Source organism: Chamaea fasciata, unplaced genomic scaffold (assembly GCF_029207755.1).
Source record: "Chamaea fasciata isolate MVZ Bird 193981 ecotype frontalis unplaced genomic scaffold, bChaFas1.0.hap1 SCAF_6, whole genome shotgun sequence".
In the NCBI taxonomy this organism is placed as follows: domain Eukaryota; kingdom Metazoa; phylum Chordata; class Aves; order Passeriformes; family Sylviidae; genus Chamaea; species Chamaea fasciata.
The window spans coordinates 2,447,564-2,474,555 of NW_027094091.1; the positions used below are offsets into that span (position 1 = coordinate 2,447,564).

At 56.8% G+C, this 26,992-nt stretch overlaps 4 protein-coding genes across 6 annotated transcripts in view; 2 read left to right on the forward strand and 2 right to left on the reverse strand.

Moving 5' to 3' along the window:
• The first annotated feature begins 3,938 nt into the window (after positions 1–3,938).
• LOC136290490 (vasotocin-neurophysin VT) lies at positions 3,939–5,859 on the forward strand. Its single transcript, XM_066184909.1, has 3 exons — positions 3,939–4,258; positions 4,775–4,976; positions 5,611–5,859. Exons 1-3 carry the CDS (start codon positions 4,139–4,141, stop codon positions 5,787–5,789), a joined length of 501 nt encoding a protein of 166 aa, XP_066041006.1. The 5' UTR covers positions 3,939–4,138; the 3' UTR covers positions 5,790–5,859.
• A 2,391-nt stretch (positions 5,860–8,250) lies between these two features.
• On the forward strand, positions 8,251–9,429 carry LOC136290856 (neurophysin 1-like). Its single transcript, XM_066185211.1, has 3 exons — positions 8,251–8,370; positions 8,453–8,654; positions 9,271–9,429. The coding sequence occupies exons 1-3, from the start codon at positions 8,251–8,253 to the stop codon at positions 9,318–9,320; spliced, it is 372 nt and encodes a 123-aa protein (XP_066041308.1). The 3' UTR covers positions 9,321–9,429.
• A 354-nt stretch (positions 9,430–9,783) lies between these two features.
• On the reverse strand, positions 9,784–13,022 carry MRPS26 (mitochondrial ribosomal protein S26). Its single transcript, XM_066185210.1, has 4 exons — positions 12,748–13,022; positions 11,857–11,994; positions 10,641–10,764; positions 9,784–10,416 (listed from the first exon to the last, which is right to left on the reverse strand). Exons 1-4 carry the CDS (start codon positions 13,008–13,010, stop codon positions 10,285–10,287), a joined length of 657 nt encoding a protein of 218 aa, XP_066041307.1. The 5' UTR covers positions 13,011–13,022; the 3' UTR covers positions 9,784–10,284.
• A 4,550-nt stretch (positions 13,023–17,572) lies between these two features.
• Positions 17,573–26,992, reverse strand: part of PTPRA (protein tyrosine phosphatase receptor type A) — a 115,552-nt gene continuing 106,132 nt past the window's right edge. For all 3 annotated transcript variants that reach the window (XM_066185214.1, XM_066185215.1, XM_066185216.1), the window contains 12 exons: positions 26,504–26,601; positions 26,237–26,356; positions 25,131–25,297; positions 24,231–24,366; positions 23,283–23,432; positions 23,075–23,168; positions 21,973–22,049; positions 20,524–20,658; positions 20,155–20,280; positions 18,999–19,150; positions 18,641–18,776; positions 17,573–17,936 (listed from right to left, as the gene is read on the reverse strand). In XM_066185214.1, the coding sequence (XP_066041311.1) occupies positions 17,862–17,936; positions 18,641–18,776; positions 18,999–19,150; positions 20,155–20,280; positions 20,524–20,658; positions 21,973–22,049; positions 23,075–23,168; positions 23,283–23,432; positions 24,231–24,366; positions 25,131–25,297; positions 26,237–26,356; positions 26,504–26,601 (1,466 nt within the window). In that variant the 3' untranslated portion in view covers positions 17,573–17,861. The remainder of the gene's footprint in view (positions 17,937–18,640; positions 18,777–18,998; positions 19,151–20,154; positions 20,281–20,523; positions 20,659–21,972; positions 22,050–23,074; positions 23,169–23,282; positions 23,433–24,230; positions 24,367–25,130; positions 25,298–26,236; positions 26,357–26,503; positions 26,602–26,992) is intronic.

The following is a 26,992-nucleotide window of genomic DNA, read 5'->3' on the forward strand; positions in this document are numbered from 1 at the left end:
GTGAGTCCTCCTCACTCATCCCGGGGCACTGAAACCCCTGTGGGCAGCAGGGACCCTCTCTGCACCCCAGGGTGGTGGGTGACACAGAGCCAGGAATTTCCATGTCTTCCTCTGCCTGGACCCACAGCAATCCTTCTTCAGCTCCCATATGGATGCCAGCAGCAAGTTTATTCCCAGCACCAAGCCTGTCTTCTCCCTGGGAGCTGGGGGATGGAATTGACTGCAGCCTGAGCAATTTCCTCTAGTGCTGTCCTTCAGGCATTTTTTTGGACAAATCCATCCCTTGTTGGTCAGTGACTTCCCGCCGTGATGTCCACATCCCAGCAGGATGGATTTGGCCAGGGAAATGATCAAAGCAGTGCCCCAGCCAATCTTGACGCTGGCTGTGCTGCCTTTAAAGAGGCATCGAAGCTGTTTTCCAGCTGTCAGGGAAGCGGAGGAGCATCTTTATCCGTGATGTGAGGGGAGGAGGTGCAGGATCCCCCTCCCTGCCACCCCCCAGCCATTAACCCCCCGTCAGCCACGGGGCCACGGCGACAGTGACAGATCCATTTGAGGAGCATTAGAGCTCCCAGGCAGGAGCAGGGAGCTCTCCCTTGCCAGCCTGACCTTCCTCTCCATATGACATCTTCTAGGAGTTTCTCCTTCCCTGCTGCATCCCCCTCCAGCCACGGCAAAGGCAGGAAATGCACAAATCAGTGAAATTCATCCCATTTTTTCTGACTGATCCTGACTGAATGCTGTCGGCTCTCATTTATCCTGGTTAAACTTTGGCACTGGGAGCTCTGTGTGCTGCAGCCAAGCCCCACCACCTCCATCCCTTCTCCTGCCTCCAAAGGGGCTCTCACAAACCTCACTGGGGGCTCCAGAGCTAACGAAGCTCCTGATGTTAATGAAGGAAGGGGAAGGTTTACACTGGATATTAGGGAAGATTTCTTCATGGAAAGGATGGTCAGGCATTGGCACAGCTGCCCAAGGCAGTGGTGGAGTCCCCATCCCTAAAATGATTTAAAAGCCATGTGGAGGTGGCACTTCGGGACATGTCAGTGGTGGCCTTGGCAGTGCTGGGGGAATGGTTGGACTCAGTGACCTTGGAGAACTTTTCCAACCTCAAAAATTCCATGACCTGAATGGCAGCCTCTGGCAGCCCCAGCCCTTTTGCTGGTGTCTACAGGAACTGGGGCAGTATTTTGGCTGAGCAAGGGGGCAGATTTGAGGGTGCTGCTCCATTCCCAGCCCAGGTCAGGCCTTTGGGATTTCCCTCATTCCCGAGGGGAGCTGGGATAGGGACGGCGGCCACTAAAGCCCCGAGGAATGCCCTGGCACCGGCCACACCCTTGTTAGATCGGCCCTAAGGAAGGGGCATCCCCTGGGGAAGAGCCTGGGGAAGAGCAGGGACGCGGCAGAGCAAATCCAGTGCTGGAGACACAGAGAAGGGACCCTGGGGCTGGTGTTGGAGGATTTGGGGCAGGACTCTGAGTGGCCCCAAAGCCTCGGCTGGGAGCAGGATGTGGGATGGGGGCCCAGCAGCACCCCGGGTACCAGGGAGCATCCCAGCTCAGCAGGGCTGGCTCTGCCCACCCCTGGGAAATCCATCCCCCTGGGATCACGTATCCCATGACTCACCCCAGGTGACCCCAATATTTCCCTCTCCAAAACCCCCTTTTTTGTGTTTTCTACCCATTTTCCCCTCCCCGTTCCCACCTCATCCTCTCCTTGATTCCCGTAAGTGATTCCGCGTTGCGGCTGCGGAGCCTCTGCAACTTGGAAAAACATTTTATTAACCTTCCTTGACTTTAAAGAGCATAATTACATTTTAATCTCATATTCCTGCGTTATCATTCCAGACACAGAGTCATTTGAATGCAGATCGTTCCCGGCTAATGTAATTTTACGATACAGTAATGAAGAGACGGAGCACGAGCGCGTAACACCCAATTTAGAGCTGACATTTGGGGTTCTTTAAAAGAAAAGTTTTCCCAGCCGAGGGCTTTTGCGTCCTCCTCGGCCCTGCAACGTAAGTGGGTTTGGGCTCCCGCTGTGAAGGGATGGGTTTGGATGGGGAAACGAGGCTGGCGCTAATGATGTTGGTCATTAAATCCCCCACGGCCGCCCCACGTGGGTGATTCAGCGTCACGGGGCAAATTCGGGAACTCGCCGCTCCCTCGGTGCCAGGGAAGGCTGAGTCAGGGGCTGTGGCCACCTTTACCCTCCTGGAGGGGAGGAAATCGCCCTCACCTCACCCAGCAAAAGCCCCAAAGCCCAGGACTGTCCTCCCCCCGCCCGGGTCGATCCATGCTCCAAAATCACACGGCAGGAGCTGGGAGCAGGTTGGGACCACTCAGCACTGATCCATAAAATGCTTCCCTGCGTGCCTCAGTTTCCCCTGGGGGGTGCAAAATGATGCTCTGGGATTCGGCCCTCTCCAGCATTGCTCCCTGCCTCCTGTGGAGCTTTTCAAAGCACTTTGAAACAAACACAAAGGTTTTCCAGGGAGGATTGCAGTGGGATCACTGTTTCCTTTGGGATGCTCGAGCAGAGCAGCCCCTTCCCCACTCAGGGTACCACCATTCCCCCCACTCTAACTGGGGCTGGGGTGTTTGTCCAGCAGAAAAGGGGTGCTAATCAGAGGGAGAAAATGACGGAAACTAATGAGGGGCAGGAGAAAAAACATGTTCAGCCACACCAAGTGATGTCCAGGCTGATTTTTATGGTTCTCTGCCTCAATTCCCCACCTGATGTAAAGATGAGTAAAGGATAAAACCACTCCAGAAGCGGGACCACAGCTGGCAGCACCCTCACACTGTCCAGCCCCACAAAACAAACCCCTCCTGATCACTGTGAGCCAGTCCCAGCATTTTTGGGGGGGAGGAGAGGGCGGATACTCACAGACAGCAGATTCCTCTCGGCACATTAATTTCACTTTGCTGAGGTTGCCCTCGGTGTAGCTGGAAAAGGGATCTGGGAACAACAGGAATATTCACGGCTGCATGGGGCAGGGGGTTGTTGATGGTGTTTTTCCAGTACAGATGTTTTTGACAGCCCATGGATGACACGAGTGTGCTGGTGCCAACCCCGAAGGTGCCTTTTCCTCTTTTATCCCCCTCTCCCACTGGTTTCCCTGCCTTCTGGTTTCTTGGAGAAGAGGGGGAAGAGGCAGAAGAGCCGTGGGTGGCACCCATGGATCACTTTGGGGACAGAGTCCTGCCCTGCAGCGTGATGCCCCAGCCCAGCCCCTGGGTTTGGGAGTGTTTTTCTGCACCTGGGGTTCTGTCCCAGCCCCAACCCAGTCACTCCCCTCCAGTATCCCTTCCCAGAGCAGCATCAATCAAACCAGCATCCCATAAATCAGTATTCCTCCCCAAACCAGCATCCCTCCCCAAACCAGCATCCTACAAATCACTATCCCTCCTGGACCAGCGTGCTCCAAACAAACACCACTTCCCAAACCAGCATCTCCCAAAATCTGCATCCTTCCAAACCAGCATCTATCCCAAATCAGAATCCTCTAAATAAACAACCCTCACTAAAGCAGCACTTTCCAAACCCTTATCCCTCCCCAAATTAGCATTTCTCCCCGATCAGCATCCCTGTGAAACCGGCACCTCTCCCAAAATCCACATCCATCCCAAACCAGCATCATCCCCCAAACCAGCACCCTTTCCAAAATCTGCATCCTTCCCAAAACCGCATCTCCTGAATGAACATCTGTCCCCAAACCCACATCCCTCCCCAGACAGCATCTTCCAAACCCTCGACCCTCCCCAAACCAGCACCTTCTGAAGAAGCACCTCTCCCTGAATCCACCCTCCAGCCCATCCACTGCCCCTTCCCAAGCACATCCCAGGGCTGGCCCGTGCCCCTCGGAGCAGCCAAGGGTGGGATTCACCAGCCCTGAGTGCTGCTGCACTGAATCATCTCAATTACAGATTTGCTTGGATGCGATTTGGGAAAAAAAGAAAAAAAAAAAAAAGAAAAAAAAAAGGGAAAAACAACAAAAAAACCCAACCCATCCCTCTTCTTCCTCCTCCTCCTCCCCTGGGAAGGGGTGATGGCAGCATAAATAGCAGCTCTCTCAGCACGGGGCCAGACGCAGCCGGAGCAGCTTCCCCTGGCACGGCCGCGGGCACCCTGCACCATGGCAGAGCCTTCGCTGCCCCTCTCCTTCCTCTGCCTCCTCGCCTTGTCCTCCGCCTGCTACATCCAGAACTGCCCCCGGGGCGGGAAGCGGGCGCTGGCCGACACAGCTCTCCGACAGGTACGGGCCGGGATGGGCGCTCCGGGACAGGGGACGGAGCTTCAGGAGGGACGGAGTGGCTCTGCGGGGTGCAGGAGCTCCCCGTCACCTGTGGGTACCGCTGGCTGTGCCACGTTCCCGGAGCAGTGGGGTTTTTTGGGATGGCTGGGGGACACGCCCAAGGGCAGGCGGTGGGGCAGTGGCGGAGGAGTGAGCGCCCCAAAGTGCGGCTGGCACCTCGAGAAGAGGCTCAGGCTTGGGCGTCCTGCTGGGCTGGGGGGGAACGGGACAGGACAGCGCATGGAGAGGGGACAGGGAGGTCACGGGGGCAGTGGGGACACCCCAAAGCGGGGACACGAGGTCACCGCTGCTGGTGGCAGCGACCAGCCTTGGTGGCAGTGTGGCACCTCCAAGAGGGGCTGGTGGGGAGCTGCTTTCTATGCACAGGGGTGCATTCGCATGGGGGTTTCTAATACAAGGGGGTGCAAGAAGGGGTTTTTTGGGGGGTTTGGGCACTGAGGCAGCTCCTTCCCGCAGTGCATGCCCTGCGGCCCCGGCAACAGAGGGAACTGCTTCGGGCCCGGCATCTGCTGCGGAGCGGAGCTGGGCTGCTACCTGGGCACGGCGGAGACGCGGCGCTGCGCCGAGGAGGATTACCTGCCCTCCCCGTGCCAGGCCGGCGGGCAGCCCTGCGGAGCCGGGGGCCGCTGCGCCGCGCCCGGCATCTGCTGCACCGCCGGTAAACCGGGCCACCGACACCGTGGGACGGGGGGTTTGGGGAGGGCGGGGGAGCGTGGGGGGATGGCAATGGGGAGAACTCTCCTGGTAACGCTTGCCTGGTGGGGTGGTTTAGTCCTAGGGAGGGGAAACTGAGGCATGGAGGGGGAGCGGTGTTGGCGCCGTTCGGAGATGATTTGGGGGTGGTTGGAGTCAGGCTGAGTGTAAGGAAGGAATTCTTTCCTGTGAGGGTGGGGAGGCCCTGGCACAGGCTGCCCAGAGATGCTGTGGCTGCCCCTGGGTCCATGGAAGTGTCCAAGGCCAGGCTGGACAGGGCTTGGCGCAACGTGGGATAGTGGAAGGTGTCCCTGCCCATGGCAGGGAGTGGAACTGGGTGGTCTCTAAGATCCCTTCCGACCCAAACCATTCTGACTCTAAAGGATTGGGCTCGGAGCTCCTTCCTGACCCACCATGAGCTTTCCCCTGGCCAGCACAGCCTCCCTGATGTGCCAGGAAATCCAGCCCCGCTCCCTGGTTAACGGGAGAGACTAAACTGGAGCACGAGCCGTGCCACCAACCCCTTCCCCAGCAGAAAACAAGCCCCTGACGATCCCAAAAAACCCTTTTCCATGGCCACGTTTTGCTCCCCGCGGCAGAGACGTGCGCCATGGACACCGGCTGCCTGGACGAGGGAAGCGACGGCGCTCAGGAGGCGGCGGAGGAGAAGAACCTGACGGTGCTGGACGGCTCGGCCGGAGATCTGCTCCTCAAGCTCATGCACTTGGCAAACCGGCAGCAGCAGCAGCAGCAGCAGGGCAAGCACCCCCTGCTCTGAGCCAGGGCTTGGGGAGTCCCCCCTACCCTGACCGACCCCCCCACCCCGGCTCTGTACATAGGAGACCCAATAAAAGTCCTCGTGCACTGTGGTGGCCTCGTCCTGGGCACTGGGGATGGCTCGTGGGGGCTCCAGGGGATCCGGCTGGGGCTCAGGATTGGGGTGTTGGAGCATCTTCTGTCCCCAGATCCCCACAGAGTGCAGGTCATTTGGCAGGGCTGGATGCAGGGTTTGGCTCCGTCCTTGTAGCTCCCAGAGGAAGGAGCTCAGGCAGAGCTGGGATTTGGGATCTGGCCGTTGAGTCCCACCCAGCAGCACCCCCAGCCCCAGGACACTGGGGACAGCTGGGATGTGCCACCCTCACGTTACCTCGTGGCCAAGTCCCTCTTTGGGGCAGATTCGGGGCCTCGTTGCCTTCAGGAATCAGCGTAGCAGCTACTAAAAATGATGAAAAGTAAGGAAAAGCACCCCAAATCCCTCAAGAGAAGAGAGATTTGGGCTCCCAGCTCCAAAGACCCCCTCCAGGGCTGGTCTCATCTTTCCCCATCCCCTCTGGACACCGACAGGGAGGATCAGTTCCCACTATCCCACAGTCACCCCCCAGAATTTGGGGTGCGGTTATCCCAACCCTCTCCCAGCTCTCTTACCCTGCGGGGTCCTTGCTCCGAGGTCTCTCCGGGCTGGGACTGGCCACGGCACAGGGGACAGCTCGTCCTTTATACTGTCCCTCAGGGAGGTGGCACCTCCGGGGAGGTGGAGCTCCCTGACACCGGCGGGATCCATCCTGCCCACGGCAGCTCCCCGCAGGGGATACAGGATTGATCCAGGACCTGCTTCCCACAGCCAGCACCTTATCCCAGCCCTGGGGAGGGGAGCGACCCCAAATCACCCCAAAATCATCGGGAAAGGGGTGACACCAGCATGGATGGGCACTCCAAGCTGGGATGAGGGAATTGGGGTTTCACCCCAGCTCTAGCACTCGGACTTTTCAAAGATGCAGGATGTGAACCCCCAACATTCCTGCAGCAGTGGGAAATGTGTGACTGAGCTGGGAACGCTCCACCTGAGGAACACCTCAAAATCAGGCAAAAATCGAGTCCCCAAAAAGCACCAGGGGCTGATAATTGTGATTTTTCCCCACTTGTCTACCTGAGACTTATGCTGCAGGGGTCTGGGCACCCCTGGAGCAGCCATAGGGGTTCTGGGATGACAATTCCCTCCCTCCAACCTGTGCTGCAGCCGGAACTGAGCTGCTGGGACAGTGCACAGCAGGTGCTGAGCCCCGTTTCCAACAATTATCACGGATCCCAGTGCCTCCCTTGTCCCCAGGGAGTGGGACTGACCCCGGGTGGGTGACAGGGACCCAGCTGCCCTGGCGCCAGCTGCGCTAAGTGGTGGATTTTGAAGCAAGACAGAGGGACAGGAAAAGGTCACGGCTGTCCGGCTCCGGGCTGCCTAATTCCCAATTAAGCCAGTGCAGGGTAATGATCTCAATGGACGTCAAGTTTTGTCCTCAGCAGGGAAATTTATTCAAGCTGGGAAGCTCCTAATTGGGATAAGGAAGGCGAGGGGCTGGGGTGAGCAGGACCCTGGGTGTTTGCGTCAATCTTTGGCCTCATCATCCTCAATGCTGCTTCTCAGGGAGGAGGGGGGGCTTTGTCTGCTGCTGGTGTGGCTCAGGACACCACATTCAACCCCTGTGCGCAGCTCCAAGGAGAAGGAGTGGGGAAATTTGGGATTTCAGGCCTTTGCCCCAGAGGTTTGGTGTTCTCAAGTGGTTTTGGAGCTGTTGGGTGAATGTCAGTGGGGATGGGCTGGGCGTCACTGCTGGCCCTGAGCAGGATGAGCCCAGTGCTGAGCATTCCCCAAAGGCCAGGCACGGATGGGTGGGCAGGGCCAAGAAGGACATTCCCCACCCCAGATCCCATGGATGATCCCAGAGGATATGGGATTGCTTCCTCCCACCCAAAGAGATTTGAAGCCAAGGGAAGCACACGCTCCTCTCACCCCGCTCCTGGGTGGACACATCCTGCCTGCAGCTGCCTTCCTTCATCCCGACCCTCTCCATGCCAGAGGGGTTCCCAACGGGACACGCCACAGCTCAGCAGCCTTAAGTGGCTGCTGGAGAGGAGCCCCAAGCCCCTGACTCCATCCACAACCTCCACACTTTCATCCAGCTCCATCCACAACCTCCACACATTCATCCAGCTCCATCCATAACCTCCACACGTTCCCACTGCTGCCGGACTCATCACGGAGCAGAAAACCAACACCTTGTCCTTGACCTCACGTCCTCGACCTCCGGCTATTAGCCGAGCCCTCCGCTGTGGGAAGCAATGCCTTGTGGTTTTTAAGGAACACGGGTGACGCCGGTGCCAGAATCCCTAAGTAGGAGCCAGGACTATAAATACAGGGCCAGCGGTTGGGATGAGCAGCCAAAAATCCCCCCTGTCCCGCTGCTATGTCCTGCAAGGCTCTGGCCCTCTGCCTCCTGGGGCTCCTGGCTCTCTCCTCCGCTTGCTACATCCAGAACTGCCCCATCGGGGGCAAACGCGCTGTGCTGGACATGGACGTCAGGAAGGTAGGTCCTGGAAGGATCGGAGCACTCTGAACCCCTTTCCCTTCCCTCCTCCCAACCTTCTTCCTCCCCATTCCCCGAGCAGTGCCTGCCCTGCGGTCCCCGGAACAAGGGTCACTGCTTCGGGCCCAACATCTGCTGCGGGGAGGAGCTGGGCTGCTACATCGGCACCTCGGAAACGCTGCGCTGCCAGGAGGAAAACTTCCTGCCCACCCCCTGCGAGTCGGGGCGCAAACCCTGCGGCTCTGGAGGGAGCTGCGCCGCTCCCGGCATCTGCTGCAGCACGGGTGAGGGTGCCACGGGATCCCAGGATTCCCACACAGCCGGGAGGGGATTCAGGGTGCTACAGAACAGTGGGAGAGGGGAGGATGCCCAAGGGATTGACTTTGTCCATCACCCCGACAGCCCGACCACGCTCCATGACCGCTCCAGACCCCAGGGAAGGGATGAGACCGGCAGGGTTTGGGGCAGGAGGGAAGCACAGACGGCAAATTTGGGGGGGCTGAGCAAGCGCAGGACCCACAAACCCTCCTGCTCTCATTAGTTTTTCTCAAAATCCCACCCTCTTCCCTAAATTAAACTACCAGAGATCCTGCTGTAAGTCCCGGGAAGCATCTGAGAATGGAGTTAGCACGAGCTCATTAAACCCCAGTGCCGAGGGGTCCCTGGGGGCTGGTTTCGGGACTCCCATGGACTCTTTCAGGGATATCTAGGGACTGTTTTAGGGGGTCCCTGTGGGCTGTTTTGGGCATCTCTGGGGGCTGGTTCAGAGATCTCTGGGGCCCATTTTGGGAGGTCCCTGTGGGCTGTTTCAGAGATCCCTGGGGCCTGTTTTGGGGGGTCCCTGGGGTCTGGTGGGTGCTGTCTGGTTTCACACCACACTCCCCCCTCTCTCCCCCTCAGAGGGCTGTGGCACTGACTCATCCTGTGACCAGGAGATGCTGTTTGTGTAGCCCACCCGGGAGAGAATCCGCAGGATCCCACATCCATCACTGTCCCAGCCCTGCTTCCGGGGGGGGCTGTGACTCAGACTGAAGTGATGAGCTTAATTAGAAATAAATTTTGGACAGAAAAACTGCCCAGACAGAAGTCTGTGGGTTTTGTGCGCTTGCCTGGTTGAGGTGCAGTCTTGGGAGAAGACGACACTTTTAGGGAAAAGTGGAGGTAAAAAGTGAAGATTTCAGGTCAATTAACGGAGGATGGGGTGGAGGGAGGGACCTGCAGGCCATGGCTGAACCACAGCAAACTCCAGGTCAACGCTGAGCAGCCCAAACCCAGAAGTTTTAGGACAAAGCTGACAGCCTGCAAGACCCCAACAACCCAGAACATCCAAAGTCATTACATTTTTATCTGCACCTTCAGTTTCAGGTGATGAATAAATTAAGTCTGAAGGGAGGAATAAGGAGACACCAGAAATCTTGGATCGTTCAGACACATTTTCTTATTCAGCCACACCAAGGGATGTGCAAAGGAGGGTTTAAGGTGTGAAATCAGGATGACAATTAATTCCTTCCCCCAACAACAAAAAAAAGGGAAGGTCAGTGTTTCCTACAAATTCATTGCAGCCCTTGTTTGCCTATGGAAGCATCCAGAGGAGCTGACAGTGAGGAGCCCAGAGCCAGGCTCTGCCTCGGGATAGCTCCTGCTCCTCCCCACATGCTGTGTGTGAAGGCAGGAAGGATCCAAACACGTGGGAGGTGGGATCACAGGCACAGCAGCGGGGCTGAGCCAGGCTGCTGGAGCCTCCAAGTTTCCCCTCACCCCCCTGTTCCCGCAGGAATTAACCCTTCGGAAGCAGCACAGCCAGACCCGTGGCCTTTCTCCACCACTTGTGTGGTCAATGTATACATTCAGAGGAAGGATCTGTGCTGTCTGGGGGCCCTCAGGACACAGCCCAGGAGCCCCAGGCCAGGGCTGCTACGACAGCACCGTGCGCTTGACGATCCGTCCGTCCTTGTCGATGGCGAAGTTGTAGTTCCGCGGGTTGTCCAGGCACTCCTCGATCCGTGCCTCCAGGTTCTCGGGGGTGATGAAGCTTTTGGCTTCCTCCTGAAGCAAAGGGCAAGGATTTATCCCCCTCAGGATAGTCCCACCCTGTTCCCAGAGCTCTGGCTCTCCCATCCACGCGCTGTCAACACCCCTAGAAGGTGCTGACGCTTGTGTTCCCAGCTGCCAACTGAAAGATCTGTGGAAAACAAGCCCACGGCTTCCACATGGCTCCCTGGCAGGGAATTCTGGCAGCCTGGTTCCCAGGAGGCACCAGCTGCTCTTACCTGCAGCTGGAGAACCTCCTTCTCCTTCTCCTCCAGGAAAGCCTCCATTTTCCTGGCCTGTTTCTCCGCAACCTCTAACTTCCTCCTCTTCTGCTCCTCCTCTTCTTTCCTGGCTCTCTCCTCTCTGCCAGACAGAAAGGAAAATCTGATGGATGAGGTGACACATCCACCCCTAGGAGTGCAGGAGGCTGCCCAGAGCACCCTGACTTGGCCCTCAGCAGCAAAAGGCACAGGAACCACAACAGCTGCACAGGCAGATTTATTTAAGGTGAGGATTTCCACAGAATCACTGAATCAATCAGGGTGGAAAAGGCTGTGTCCTCTTATCCTCTGCTCCCAGGGAGCTGATCCTGACCCATCCTGGCTGCACCCTCCTGTCAGGGAGTTGTGGAGAGTGACAAGGTCTTCCTTGAGCCTCCTTTTGCCCAGGCTGAGCCCTCCCCAGCTGCTCCTACCAGGACTTGTGTTCTAGACCCTTCCCCAGCTTTGCTGCCTTTCCCTGGACACACTCCAGGATCTCAACGTCCTTCTCAAACTGGGGGGCCCAGAACTGGACATAGCACTTGAGGTGTGACCTCACCAGTGCAGAGTACAGGGAAAGAATCCCTTCCCTGCTCCTGCTGGCCACACCATTCCTGATCCAGGCCAGGTGCCACTGGCCTTCCTGGGCGCTCTGCTGGCTCATCTCCAGCCTGTTGTCCATCAGACCCCCAGGCCCCTTTCTGCCTGGCTGCTGCCCAGCCACTCTGTGCCCAGCCTGTAGTGCTGCAGGGGCTGTTGTGGCCAAAGTGCAGGACTCCCACACCTGGACTTTTTAAACCTCATATCCTTGGATTCAGCCCCTGGATCCAGCCTGTCCAGGCCCCTGTGCAGAGCCCTCCTGCCCTGCAGCAGACCCACTCTCACACCCAGCTTGGTGTCATCTCCAAATCTGCAGATGGTGAACTCGATCCCCTCATCCAGATCATCAACAAAGACGTTAAACAGGACTGGGCCCAGCCCTGATCCCTGGGGACACCACTGATGACTGGATGTGACCATTCCCCACCAGCTTCTGGGCCCAGCCACGAACCAGACCCTAACCCAGCCCAGAGTGACCCTGCCCATGCTTCTCTATAAATGCTAGACCAGACTCTAGCTGAGTTCAGTTCTGCCTGAGCAGAAGCCAAAGCCAGGCAGGGCAGCGTGTCCCTGGCCCTGCAGGGGCAGTGCTGACCTGCGTTGCTGCTGCCGGGCGTTCTCCTCATCGTTCCAGGCCATCAGGCGCCGGTGCTCCTCCTGCTCCTCCACGGAGCCCTCGGCAGCCAGGCGCTCCTCCTGCTTCTGCTGCAGCACCTCGGCCCTGAACTCCGCCCTGTCAGGAGGAGGGGAGGGCCCTGAGCTCCTGCCGGGGGCTGGGAGCAGAGAGAGTGCTCCCCAGAGTGCCCCACAGCAGAGCCAGCCCCACCACCCTGACCCTCTGCCACACATCAGTCCCAGACCCACCACCCCTTCCCACAGCAGTCCAGTCCCACAACCCTCTCCTACCCCCCCCAGTATCCCAGGATTTACCTGCTCCTGTTACAAAGTGCCCCAGACCCAAACCCTCCCCTGCCCCACAGCCAGCCCTGCCCCTCAGAGCGGCCCCAAACGACCACAAGCCCGACACTCCCCTGCCTCACAGCCCCACAGCCAGTCCCACACCCAGCCACCAACCCTCTCTTGATCCACATCAGCCCCCCAGCACCTTACCCAGCCTCCAACTCCACACCCAGAGCCACAGCCAACCCCAACCTTCCCCTGCCCCACAGCAGCCACACAGCCCTACACCTAAACCCCTATCCACCAGCCAATCCTGTACCCAGTCCAGTCCGCCCCCAGAAACCCCACAGCCAACCCCAACCTTCCCCTGCCCCACAGCCAGTCCCTTACCCAAACCCACAGCCGCCCGCAGCCCCATAACCAGCCCCAAACCAACCCATGGCCGACCTTCCCCTGCCCCACAGCAGCCCCCCAGCTCCAGCCCCCCAGCACTCCTCTCTCCCACAGAAGCCTCCCATCTCCATCGCCACAGCCCGACCCTGACCTGCCCCACAAGCCCATCCCCACCCCCGGCCCGTGCCGGTACCGGAGGGCGCTGAGCACCAGCCGGTGCTGCCGGTACCGCTCCAGCACCACCAGCAGCTCCTCGGGGTCCACGGGCGGCGGCAGCTTCACCCGGCCCGCCTTGGACTTGGAGGGGGGGTCGTGCCGGGTCTTGCGGCCCCGCGCCGGCACCGCCCGCGGGGACCAGCCGGGACAGAGCCCCGGGAACGGGCCGGGCCCCAGCGCGGCCGCCAGGGCCGGGAGAGGGACGGGCCCGGGGCGGCAGCGCCTCAGGACCGGCAGCATGGCGGCGCTGGAGTGACGTCACGGCGCGGAGAGTGACGTCACGGGGCGGCCCCGCGCGCGCGGCGCCACGGGGAGGGAGGGGAAAGCAGGGCCTGATGGGAAATGGAGTCCGGGAGAGGAGGGGGAGCGGGACACGGACATGGACATCCGTGGGGCAGGGACACCCGCACGGGACACGGACAGCCAGGACACAGGGACATCGGCGAGAACAGGGACACCCTGCACAGGACAGGGACAGCCAGGGGACAAGGACACCCTACACGGGACAGGGACACCCCACAGGGGACAGGAACAGCCGGGGGACACACGGACAGGGGCACCTACGGGTCAGAAACACCCGTGGGACAGGGACACCCCCACGGGACATGGACGCGCCTGGGGCAGAGACACCCCGCTGTGAAAGTGACACCCCCACGGAACGGGACGCGGGGCGCAGAACCCCCGCCGGACACGGACGCGGAACCCTAAGGAACAGGGAATCCCCCCCGGGAACAGCCGCCCACGAGACACGGGACACGGCGCCCCAAAAGACACAACCCACTCGCCTCGAAACCCCCACTCCAGGGGACACGAATTCCCGAGCACTGTCCAAGGAACAGCACAGCTCCCACGGGACACGGGATCCCCAGGGGACACAACCGGCCCCCCCCAAGAGACAGACCTCCCCCCTTGGGAAATTAACCCCACCCACGGGACAGATTTTCCCCCACCCCGCGACACGAATTCCCCGCACGGGATGGCATCCCCAAGGGACACCGTTATCCCCATGGGACACATGGCACCCCTCCCACGAGCCCGCCCGCCATCACTCCCCCACGCGGGACGCTCCCCCTGCACCATCACTGCGCACAAATCCCCCCCGGGCCCTTTATTCCCCGCGGGGGGGTCCCGGCTCGCTCCCGCGTGGGTCGGTGGCTGCGGTCAGGGGCGCAGCGCGGGTCGCTGCGGGAGAGGGGCGGGGGGCGTCGGTCAGTCCCCGTCCTGGGGACCCCCCCGGGACCCCCCAGCCCCGTTCCCGCTCACCGGCAGCGGCTCCTCCCGCCGGAGGGGACACGGGAAGGGACGGCAGCGCCCGAGAGGGGACGGGACCTGCGGGACGGGGGAAAAAGGGGGACACACGTGGGGGAAAAACAGCCGGGATGGGGGGGGGGGGGGGAATCACCCCGCGGGTGGGGGGAATTTCAGGGTGGATAAACTGCGGGGGGGTTCGGGTAGGAAGGTAAATCGGTGGGGAAAATAACCACGGGAAAGGGGGATAATCTGGGGTGGAGCGGGGGATAATACACGGAGGGGGATAACCTGGGGGGATTATAGCCCGTGGGGGTGATAAATCCGGATAATTTAGGGGGGGGGGGATAAACTGGGGGGATTATAGCCCGTGGGGGTCACAAAAGCGGAGTGGGGTTAGATCTGGGGCGGGGATAAATCCAAGAACTCGGCGGGGAGATAATCGCGGGACGGGGACAAAATTGCGAGGGAGTATAATCCAGGGAGGATAATTTGGGGCAGTGTAACTCGGACGGGAATAATCCAGAGGGATTAAAACCCCAGGAGCAGGGGGCTTTTACCTCGGGGCGGGGGACAAACCCTGGGGCAGGAGGACACAGCCAGGTTGGGCATCACCCTTGGGCGGTGGAGAATCCCCCCGGGAGGGAAGGGAATGACCTGCAGGGGAATGACCGGCGGGGGAAACCCTACCTGGAGGTTTGTGGGGGTCCGGAGGTCCCGCTTGCCCCCCGGGTACCAGCCGTGGGACCAGTGCTGGCCGCGGCCCCGGGGCAGGGAGCAGCTCAGCAGCAGCAGCGCCAGCAGCAGCAGCGACCCGCGGGGTGCCATGGCCGGGGGGCTGCGGGAGGGTTGAGCACCCGTGGGTGCTGCCTGGGGTGGTTTGGGTCCAGCAGAACCCCGGGGGTTGAGTGTGGGAGGATGGAGATCCAGGGGGGGATGAGCGCCCACGGGTGGTGCTGGGCTGGGTTTGGGATGCAGATGCGGAGGGAATGAGGCACCCCTGGGTGCCCTTTGTGGCTGGAGAAGCCGGAGGGGGCTCAGCACCCCGGGGTGCTGTTGGCGTTTGGATCCCTCATGGACACTCCCTCCACCCCCCAATGGGGTCTGATTTGGGGCAAGCAGGACCCCCCACCCCGTGCCGTGGCCGGGCAGCCTCACCTGGGCGGGCAGGTGCCGGTGGTGGCGGTGGCGGTGGCAGGAGCGGTGTCCCGCCGGGCAGGCACCGCTATTTGAAGGGCTCGGTGACAGTGACGTCGGCCTGGCCACCGTTCCCACGGGGGACCGTGACCTCGCTGATGGCGTCGGCCTCCCCGTGCCAGTGTCCAGCGCCTCCTTCCCCCCAAATCCCCTTGGCACCGCAGGACAGCACCCTGAAACCCCTTTTTTGGGGATTCTGCCCCGCTGACCCCGGTGTGGCTCCATCACCCAGGGCTGGGGACCCCTCAGAACGGGCTCATTTCCCATTTCCTGGCAGCTGGGAAAGGGATGGATCCACGTGGTCCCTCTGCAGCTCCAGGGATGCTCTTGTTGAAAGGAGGGGAGCAAATTCCCCGTGCCTCGGTTTCCCTGCCCCACCCCAGCCCCCATTTCCTCAGTTCTCCCCCCGTTTCAAATTTGTCACCCCCAAACTGGGGCTGGATGCTGGCAATGGCCATGGAGCCCGAAGCTCCCAGCTCGAGGGATGTGACAGAGCTCGGGAAGGGGATTTAGGCAGGATCTGGCCCTGGATTATCTCCAGCAGCTGCTCATCTCTCTGATATTTGCAGTTGGATGCAGGATGAGGCCAGGGCAGATGCTGTGGCAAAAGCTCAAGGCAGCTCCCCAGACCCCAAAATTTCCCCAAGGAATCCCCGAGATCCCGAGAATGAAGGAAAAAAGGGGGGAAACTCATTAAGGGCAGCAGGGAGCAGCCAGCACTCATTGGGCAGTGGCATGGAGGGACTTGTTGGGGTGGTCCATGTTCCTGAGTGGATCATCTCTGGGCCCAAATGAAGCCCTCCTGTTCAGGGAGGATCCCCATTTCTTTGGGGTCACCACGTTTATTTCTGAGTGTGACTGAGAGCCTTGGCCCAAAGCCCCCTCAAAATTTAGAGCTACAATTTATTAGCAATGGAGTGATGTTGGGGCTCATGAGGGGTACCAGGTGATAGAGTGGGGATGGTGGCAGCAGCAAAGCAACTTCAGGGGGTGTTTTGGGTGGCTGAGGGTGTCCCCCTTGCCTGTGTGCCTCCACTGAACCCTCCTGTGAATCCTGCCTGGATGGAAAAAGCTGAGAAACTTGGACACACTGACTCATGGGCTGGTTTTATCCAGAATTTCCTAGATTTCAACCCCATATCCTGAGTCTAGGATATCTCTGGGCAGAACTGTCAATATTCCTGGGCCCTGCCACCCACCCCGTGCTCCCCATCACTGTTTGGAGTGTCCAGAGGAATCCTTGCGGTGAAGCCTCTGCTCCAAACCAGTTCTCCCAGTTCTGCAGTGGGGATGGAGCTCCCCCCATTAACCTGGGCATGGTGCCCCTGACTGCAGGAGGAACAAGGAAGGTGTTTCCTCAGGCACTTCTTTGTAAGAAAGAAAACACTAAAATCAACCCAATTAACCTGTTTTTTTCTAATATGTTTTTCTAATACAAGTGCTGCACTCCTGGTCCTCAGGATATTTCTTGACCCTTTGTTTTCTTCTTGAAAGAGAGCAGGCCTGGAGTAGGGATTTGGGAGAAATCCTTCCCTGTGAGGGTGGTGAGAACCTGGCACAGGGTGCCCAGGGAAGCTGTGGCTGCCCCTGGATGTGTCCGAGGCCAGGTTGGACAGGGCTTGGAGCAACCTGGGATGGTGGAAGGTGTGGTGTGGTGATATTCTATGAGATCCCTCCCACCCCAAACCATTCCCTCATTCTGTGATCTCTCAGGATGCCAGGAAAAATAATCTGACACCTCCAGCAGCTGGGGATGGAGTTCACCTGGTCCAAAGGGCAGCAGCAGGGATGGCAGGGCCACTGTGATCACCCTCAGGGCCACAGGGCTAACCTCAATCCCTGCTCTAAAATCCAGCTCCAAACACACAGACCTTTCCTGCAGGGAGCAAAAATCCTTTTGTTTTTCTGGGGTTTGCTTTCTGGGGGTCGAAATCCCAACATTTGGGCACTGCTCTGTGGCAATTACACTTTCCAAACCAGCAGCACATGGTGGCCTGACTGTGAGGGAGGAAAGTTCTTAGCTTTTGGTACAAAAATGAGGGTATTTATATATAAACACACACACAGAATGAGTTGTTGGTTTTTTTTTCTCTCATTTTTTTTTAAGAGCTGACCAGCAGAAAAATGTGAAACCATTTCCCTGCAGGTTTGGAAAAGCTTGTGCTGGTGGGGTTGGAGCGGGGGGTTTGGGTTTTGTTTTCAGATGAGATCCAGGATATCTTTCTTTGCTTTTTCTTTTCTTTTTTTTTAAAAAGGCTTTACTCCCTCAAGAAAAAAGAAAAAAAAAAAAAAAAAAAGATTTACAAACAAAATAACAGCCTGTATCAACTCTCCAGAAGAGAGATGGTATGACAATATTAATCCAAACATCACGCTATTTAATTCCCCAATAAAACATTGGAAAAAAAGGAGCCAACAGTATCTGCACTAACACTTTGCTACATATAAAATCTCCAGCTAATATGAAGCTTATGGTACCAACCTCTAAAACAGTTAAGATATATACACATAGTTTTTGTTTTTGTTTTTTTTTTGTTTGGGGGGGTATATTAACAAACAGAATATTACAAAATATTAAAGAAGGCAACTCTTCTGTCATTTGTTTTTGGGGGGGAGGTGGGTGTGGATTTTTGTTCCTGTTTTTCTTCACTTGAAGTTGGCGTAGTCTGAGAAGGCGTCGATGTATTCCTGCACCACCTTGTAGCAGAATTCGTACTGTTCCTGTGGGATTTGGGAGAGAACAGTGTCAGACCAGGAAAATCCACACCTGAGACAGCATCTGATGCTTCTTGCTCAGGTGTCCAGAGCAGCTCCCACCTCTCTGTGACCCCCAAACCCTTGCTGGGATACTCATGGCAAAAGAAACTCTGCTTTCCCCTTCCCTCTCTGAGGTTCTGGTTGGATCCCCAAAGACTTTTCTTCTAAAATCCTGAGCAAACCCCTCTTGCAAGACCTCACCCTGCCCCACCTGCTCCAATCCTACCAATGTGCAGGGTTCCACAGCCACTCCAGGACACTCTTCCAGGTGGTTCAGCCCATGAATGGGTGGACTGTGGCTGAGGATGTCTCCAAGGAGGTTCCTACAACTTCTGTCAATGCTTAAAAGGCACTTGATGCCTTAACACGAGGAAGGGGAGACACCTCCCGGACCCACCTCCTTAGAATCACGGATCCTAGAATGGTTTGGGTTGAAAGGAACCTTCAAGATGACCTTGCTCCAACCCCCTGCCATGGGCAAGGACACCTTCCACTATCCCAGGTTGCTCCAAGCCCTGTCCAGCCTGGCCTTGGACACTTTCAGGGATGATGATCTCACATCTTCCCTCACTCCCTCTTTCAAAAACCTTGAATCCAAGACGTTTTCGCTCAACACTGAGCCCCCAGCCCGTCCTTGCTGAGGTTCTGGCGGGGCAGGAGGCACCTACCAGTGTCTGCACCATGTGTGGCCTCTGTAGTCTTAAACTCTTGACTGTCTGAAAGACATCGAGGATCGCCTCTGCCTTCACCCTCTCCAGGACAGTGCTCAGCGCACAGAAGGTGCCCGTTCTTCCTGCTCCAGCACTGGGAAAGAGAAACCAGGGACTGAGGGAACACCCCTGTCCTGCCCCTGCTGGCTTAGCCCAAGGGACAATCCACAGGGGAAGCACCAGAGAACGGGGGGAGCCAGTCCTGCCCCAGCCTCTCCCAGTTTATCCAGGCCACGCTTTAGGATTCTGTCTCCCAAGCTCCTGCTGGAGCAGATCCCCTCGGAGCAGATCCCCAGCTGCTCCAGCCAGCCTTTACCTGCAGTGCACAGTGATGGGGTGGTTGCCAGACTGCTGCTGCTGCTTCTGCACCGCCGCGATGATGTTGATCATCCCCTTCCCGTCCCCGGGGATCCCAACTTCTGGCCAGCCGTGGAAGTGAAACTGCCGGATCTGTCGGCTCTTGTTTTCCTGTTGGGAGGGCACAGCTGCAGGTCAGGCAGCTGCTGAGAGGTCTGCACCAAGGAACCCACAGGCTCAGGGCTTTGGGATAACAATTTGTGCAGGAAAGCTGCTCGTGGAGGAGTGGCATTCCCAGGGCATGGAGTAAGGGAAGTGTGGGGAATGGGGAGCAGGAGGGAGGTTTGGTGGTGAGGGAAGCAGAACGGAGGGGATGGTTGAGGAACATCGCTCCTGGACTGTGTTGCCTGCAGCACAGACAGACAGCGGGACGAGATCCCCTTTGCTTTTAGTTAGTTTTAGCTGAGGCTGAGGCAGAGAAGTTCTCTGGGATTTTTTTTTCTTCTTTTTCTTGGGATTGTTTAAACCTGCTTTGGACTGAAAACCCAGAAGAGCACCGGGAGCTCACACCTGTGGCCCACCAGGGCCTGAACCTTGGCATTTTCCAGCACTAGGGGGACTAATAAGAGACTAGGACAGCTGAGCTACAACCCACAGCAAGGACTTTCTCAATTTTGCCATCTCTTTTCAGAACAACAAGAGGTTTTGTTGTTCCATGCTGTTCATTTTTTATACTTGTGGGAACTTTGTAAAATAAAGTTTTTTTCCACTTTTCTCCGAGGAGAAAAGTGGTCTTTCCTGGACCACTTGGGGGAGGGGCCGTTTGGGTTTGCTTTCCAGAGGGACTCCAGAGATTTTCTCCCAAATTTGCCCTAAACCACGACAAATACATTTATTGGCCAGGCAAACAATCTGTGTAGGAAAGCTGCTTGTGGAGGAATGGCATTCCCAGGGCACGAAGTAGGGGAAGTGTGGGAAATGGGGAACAGGAGGGAGGTTTGGCAGGGAGGGCAGCAGAACAGAGGGATGGTGAAGGGACTCTCAGGGGTGGGAGGCAGGGATACAGGGATAAAACCCCTTTGGGACAATGGGGAGCTCTTGGAGCTGAGGGAACACCAGCACAGGCTCATGGCAGTGAAACCCAGGGGCACGAGAGGGAGCAGCCAGGCTCTTACCCTGGTGTTGGTCACCAGCAGGTCCCTCACTGTGTAGCTCTCACACTCCTCCTCTTTCTTCAGCTCCACCGTGATGTCTCCGTAGGACACAGAGCCGTCGGACGGCCAGTACTGGGCACACTTCTCCTGAGGAAGCATCACAGGAGGGCACAGGGTGAGGACCCCGTGTTTTTCCCCATGGTTTTGGCTAGAAGAATCTTCTGGCAGCTGCCCAACACCAGGTGGGATCCCACAGGCTTCACAAACTCCCAGAATCACAGACTGCTTTGAGTTGGAAGGGACCTGAAGGGTCATCCCTTTCCAAACTCCGGCCATTCATTCATTTATTTATTTCCCTGGTGTTTAGTGCAGCTGATCCCGGGAGCTTACCTGGCCTCTCTCCTCCAGCTCTGTTAGCATCACTATGGAGCAGGATTTCCACTCCCAGATCATCCTCCAGAAGTCCTCTATCGTGTGCTGCAGCGGCCCTTGGCTGGCGATGTAGGAATCCTTCTGGCGATAACCCTGGAATTTGGGAACAGGGTCAGGGGACCAGCAGCAGGAGGAATCTCTTGGACATGGCTGGCCTACCAAGCTCAGTTCAGTTCTGGAAGGATCATATCCTCTACACACACCTGGCTTTATCCATTTGGGTTTCCAGCAAACCTAAGCAATATTGCAAGCTCTGAGTGCTGGAGCAGAGCTTTGCCTTAGCTCCAAGTACTCCAGGTACGATTTTTATTGGGGATTTTTGGAAGAAGCAAGCAAAACTAAACAGAATTAGTTGATTTTTAAGGTCCCTTCCTACCCAGACTACTCTATGATCTATGAAAGCCAGCAGGAAGGCTGGATGACTCTGGCTCTTCCACAGCCACAAAGAGTTTCTGTTTCCCAACCTCTCCAGCTCCCCTGTGTCCTCCCTGCAGACTGCGACTGCAGATGCTTCGTCATTTGGAGTTTGTCATTTAAGCAAAGTTCAGCAGAGGCAGGAAATTGAATCCTCAGCCCAAATTGCTTACGTGCCACGGAAGCTTTCTGATCTGGATGCACAACAAGGCAGCTGCTCCTGGCTGCTCCCACAGCCACAGCAGGGACCCAGCAAAGGAGATTTGAGGGAGCAATTAATTAGGGATGTTAGAACTGGGAATAAACTGGTTTTTAGTGGGCAAACCCAGTGATTGCCTTTTTTGGGGAAAAAAAAAAAAAAGCCCTGTGTCATTAGGAGATGAAAGCAGAAATTGGGCTGGAAAAGAGCAAGGTCTGTCACTTGGCCAGCACTGGCATCACTGCATGGAGATCAATACTCATCCGAGATGTCTCCCTGGAGGCAACAGGATTGCTCAGGAGAGAAGGATGTGCAATCACTTATCTCCTCCTGGGAGTGAGGACAGCACTTAACCTCCCTGCCTCACCTCCTGCTGCCACCCAGACAGGTGTAATGGGATTGACCTGGCTCCTCTCCAAGGTTTTGGGATCGCGTATTGCTGCCGAATCTAATCTGGTGGATGTTTTCTGACCAAATGGCCGGTGCTGTGTTATTTCCATGGATATGCGGATCTGTTCTCCACAGCCATCAGCAGAGCCCAGAGGGGCAGAAGTGACCCCGGGATTTGGAGACTCTGCTCAGGCTCCAGCTCTTCTCTTCCACAAGGAGCTGGATAAACCCAGGGGTTTCTTGGAGAAAGAAACCAGCACCACTCGGTGACACAAAGCAAAGTCACGTGGAGGGAGCTGTACAGAACCCATAAAGGGAGTGTTGGGGACAAATTCTTCCCAAAGGAAGCAGCATGAGGTGGTTTCCATTGGGAGAAGATGGAAAGAAAGTTGGAGAAGACTCACATCAATGAAGGAAGCGTTTACATAGTCTGTGTTCTCTTCCCCTCTCTTCACTGGAATGATTACTCGATTGAATTCATCTGGAACAGAACAAAATCATCTGAGAACTGGGATAACCTGCATGGCCTTTAGCTGGGGAGTCACCAAGCCCTAAGTGGGAGACAGAGATAAGGGAAGGGGAGCAGAGTGCACCTGGCTGGGACAAGGACAGTCAGCTCCACCCTCTGCCATGCACAGTTTGGACAGAAGGGGATGCTGAGCTCTCCAGGAAAAGGACCTGCTCAGCACTGGGACTCCCTTTCCCTTGAGGCAGAAAGTCTTGGCAGCAGAAACCAGCAGAGAGGGTCATACAGGGCTGGTTGCCCATCTGTGTCCAGACAAAGTTTGGTATCTTCAGGCATGGAGACCCCACAACCTCCTTGGGCAACCTGTGTCAGCACCTGGTCCCCCTCACAGCCAAAACGTGTTCCCTGGTGTTCAGAAGGACCCTCCTGTGGTCAGTGTGTGCCCGTGGCCCCTTGTCCTGTCCCTGGCCACCACTGGCAAGAGCCTGGCTCCATCCTCTCTGCACCCTCCCTGCAGGCATTGATGCACAGGGATGAGACCCCCGGAGCCTTCTCTTCTCCAGGCTGAGCAGTCCCAGCTGTCCCAGCCTGTCCTCAGAGCAGAGATGCTCCAGTCCCCTCACTGGGCTCTCCCCAGTCTGGCCATGTCCCTCTTGTCCTGGGGAGGCAGGACTGGACCCAGCGCTCCAGGTGTGTCCTCCCCAGTGCTGAGCAGAGGGGCAGGATCCCCTCCCTGGACCTGCTGGAAGTGTTTTGTCCCACACAGCCCAGGCCACCACTGTCCCTTTGTCACAAGGGCACTTTGCTGGTTCAGATTCAGGCTGGAGTCTGTCAGGACTCTCAGGTCCTCTCCTGCCAAGCTGCTCTTCCACCCAGCTGGGTGACCCCAGAACAGACTGGTGCCTGGGCTTGTCCCTCCCCAGGGACAGGACTTTGCCCTTTTCCTTGTTGATCATCACAAGGTCCCTGTTTGTCCCATTTCTCCAGCCTGATTCCTGTCCCCACACCCACCGGACACACAGCCAAACAACAAGCCTTACATGGAATTATCTGAAGCACCCTGTTCTTCTTCATGTTGGCTGGCAAATTGCCCGTTCTCATCTTGTCATTCTGGATTTTGATTGAAGTGAGCTTCTGCAGGGCAAGGAGCAAAGCACAGGGGAGTTTCAGAGCCACCCAGTGCCAGGCCAGCACATGGAAATCCCTGCACCATCCCAGCAGATCCAGCAGGACAATGGCAATGCTCACCTTGAACTCCTCTTCCAGCCCATTGCTGCTGGTCCCTGGCACTTTGTTGTAGATCTTCTGGAGGTGGATCTCTAAGGAGGTCACCTCCAGCTCTGTGTCACCGTAGAGATAGTGCTCCAGAAGTGCTTGGTATATGAACACATACTGCATCTGGAGAGTTGCAGAGAGAAGCCGTAAAAGGGAGTCTGAGTGTCTCTTGAAATCTTTGTTTTTAAATTGGTCCCACAGCTCATAACTACACCTCCTCTCTATCCATACAAGTTACTTTGCTTTCTTCCTCCCTGCTCCTTTTTTTTCTGCCATGTTCCATGCCCAGTGAGCACATGCTGGGATCAAACCCACCACCCCCCTGCCCTCCCTCTGAGGCCCCAGAAAAGTGAGTGACAACCTTCCTGCCACTAAATGGGGACTGGGAATTTATTTACCACACCAAACAAAGCAGGTGTGACGCAAAATGTTCTCCAAGCCCAGAGAAAAGGAGGCTCAGGGGGGACCTTCTGGCTCCACAAGATTCCCTGACAGGAGGGGGCAACTGGGGGGGGGGAACAAGGGACAGGAGGAGAGGGAGCTGTGCCAGGGGAGGGTCAGGTGGCATATTGGATAAATTTCTTCATGGAAGGGTTGTTCAGCCCCAGCACAGCTGCCCAGGGCAGTGTTGGAGTCCTCATCCCTGGAGGGATTTAAAGCTGTGTGGATGTGGCACTTGGGGACATGGGTCAGCGGTGGCCTTGGCAGTGCTGGGGGAATGGTTGAACTCGATCTTAAGGATCTTTTCCAACCTAAATGATTTAATCATTCTACAAAGGGGATTAAAAAGAGCAGGACCCCGTGAAGGGCTCCCTTGATGCCGCATCACCCAAAATGAGGGATGACACCCAACCCTCACAACAAGGCTTTGACTGGGTGAAGGAAATCCAGGCCCAGAGGGCAGGGCAGCACCACACTCACATCTGTCTGTACCATCTGGCAGCGCTGAGCCCGGATCCGGCTCACGAAGCCGTAAACATCCACTTTCCTCTCCGTGTGCATCATGTCCAGCATGGCATCGATGACGATGAAAGTGCCTGTGCGTCCCACCCCGGCGCTGCAACACAAGGGTGGGGTGGGAGACTGAGAAGGAATTCTCCCCTGGGAGAGTGGTCAGGCCCTGGCACAGGGTTCCCAGAGATGCTGTGGCTGCCCCTGGATCCCTGGAAGTGTCCAAGGCCAGGTTGGAGATGGCTTGGAGCTGCCTGGGATAGTGGGAGGTGTCCCTGCCCATGGCAGGGGGGTTGGACTGGATTGTCTTCAGTGAGACCAGCAGAGATTATGGAAAGACAAAGCTCTTGGAATCAGCTGCTTCCCAAGAAGGCAGGAAAAATGAATTTGGGATGGTGCAAATGTGACCATCTCTGCTTTTAACCATGGGGCTTCTCTTTATTGCAATGTCCCCCAGGGTTGCTGCTGTGCCTGAAGCCACTCCAGGTGAGGCCAATCTCCCTGGCTCTTGCTCCAGGCAATCTGTCAGCCCTGTACTGCTTTCTCCCAGAGAGGGATGTTATTTTCTCATTCCAGGGCAAGGGAGACGCCACCAGTGCTCAGCTTGGCTCACTCAGCATCCAGGCAACCCAAATGACCCCTCCAGACGAGTTGTACCACCCTAACATCACTGATTCCAAGGACTTCCTTCAATTCATGCATTTTTTTTTGCATGTCCCCATGAGGAACCTCCCCGTTTAACACAGGAAAGTTAAATAAAGATAATGAAAATGTCCTGACTGAAAAAAAAAAAAAAAAAATTCCTTTTGAACAGGAGACGCTTTCCAGGTGACCCAGGATGGGCAGAGGTTGGCTGTGAGCAGGACTCACCTGCAGTGCACCACTATGGCTCCTGCATATTGCGGATTGCAGGTCTTCACCTTCTTCAGGAATTTCAGCATCCCGATGGGGGTGAAGGGCACCCCAAAGTCGGGCCAGCTGGTGAAGTGGAACTGGGTCACCAGGCGCTGAGGCTTCTTGTTCGTGACGTCTCCCACCTGGAGGGGAAAGGTGGGCACAGGTTAATGAGAAATACTCAGGTTTCCCTTCTTCCCCCAAAATTAAGACAGAGAGGGAGCTGCAGACCTGAGATGGAGCTGGAAGGGCATGGACTTTCATCCACAGCTGAAAGGGCATGGACTCAGGCTCTGGGACAAACCAGTCTCTAAAAACATGACATTTTAACCACCCAGCACCACATCCAACATCTGAGGGGTGTGAGATGCCAGCCTGTCCCTGCCTGTGGATCCAGCCTGGCAGCAGCTGCCATATTTCATCATCAACAAGCTCAAACAGAAGCTATTGCTCCATCCTTTCCCACTCCTCTGCCCAGATCATCCTCAGATTAAAGGCAAGGGAGGAAAACACACGTGTCCAGGCCATTGGAGTGAAGGATGAGGCTCAGGACAACCACCCTCAGGGTCCAGACAGGTTTGCAAGCACCAACTCCTCCTTGCCTGCCTCTGAGAGTGGCAGAAAAACAAACAAGAGCGACTAAAACACCTTGAGTCTCCTTGGAGGGCAAAGAAATGTGGTGACAGATGGGAAAGCAATCAAACCCAACACATACGGCGCTGGATTTTGTCTCAGCTGAGGGGATAAATCTGATTATTTTCAGGCATTAAGTGTCTGTGGGTGAGAGCAGGAATCAACACTGGTAACAGCAAGTGCTGGAGTACTGCAGGGTGGAATTTCAGCCCTGGCATCCCTCAGCTTCCCTGCCCTCAGCACAGCCATGCTGGTACCACTGGAACAGCCTCTTGGGAGGAATAAATTCTTAACAACTCTGGTTAAAAATGGGTGCTGGGGATCATTTCACCCCAACTGTGCTCTCACAGAGCCTTGGAGGAGTTGAGGCAGCACCTTTGGGATGCCCAGTGTGGTGAGGGGAGAGATGGGATGGGACAGGAAGGGATGGGAGAGGTGATCCCTGGCACCTGCTGGATGCAGAACTTGCGCACGGTGTAATCCACCAGCACGGTCACGTCCTCCACGGACACTCGGATGTTCCCGTAGGTCCAGCAGCCCTGATCCGGCCAGTACTGAGCACATTTACACTGTGGGGGGAGAAAACAGGTGCAGGTGAGCTCTGGACACCCTCACGAGGCTGGGAATGGCTCCAGGACACCCCCATAAGGACAAGATGTGCTGGATTTGGCCCAGTTTGGGTCAAATCCCAGCCTGTGAAACCTTCTGGCACCAACCTCTTTCCTCTCCTTCAGGTTGGTCACCATGACAATTGTCGCTGTGTTTTGCTCCCAGATCATCCTCCAGAAATCGTTCACTGTTTCTTCCTTTGGTCCTGAGGGGAAGGGGAAACAGAAAGTCCTCTTTGGGATCAACCTCTCACAATCTGGGGCCAAAACCCAGCGTGCGAGGTCACGTGTCACGGATGATCCAACACAGTTTTTGCCAATAGGTCACAGGAGGTGCCGTGTGTCTGGGCATGCCTGATCCAAGGAATAATCCTATCACACAATAGCTGGAATTTTTGGATTTGTTTTATGGTCAGGAATTCCGTATTTAGCTCAAGAAGGGGAAACCAGACAAACAGAGAGCACGGACTTGCCCAAGGTCACCCAGGGAAATTGTGGCTGTCCCAGAGTCCACAGAAGTCCTGCCCTGGGATTTTGGGTTTTAGCCATGGGATGCCATTCCAGTATGGCACAGGAATAGTTCCCTGCTGCCTGCCA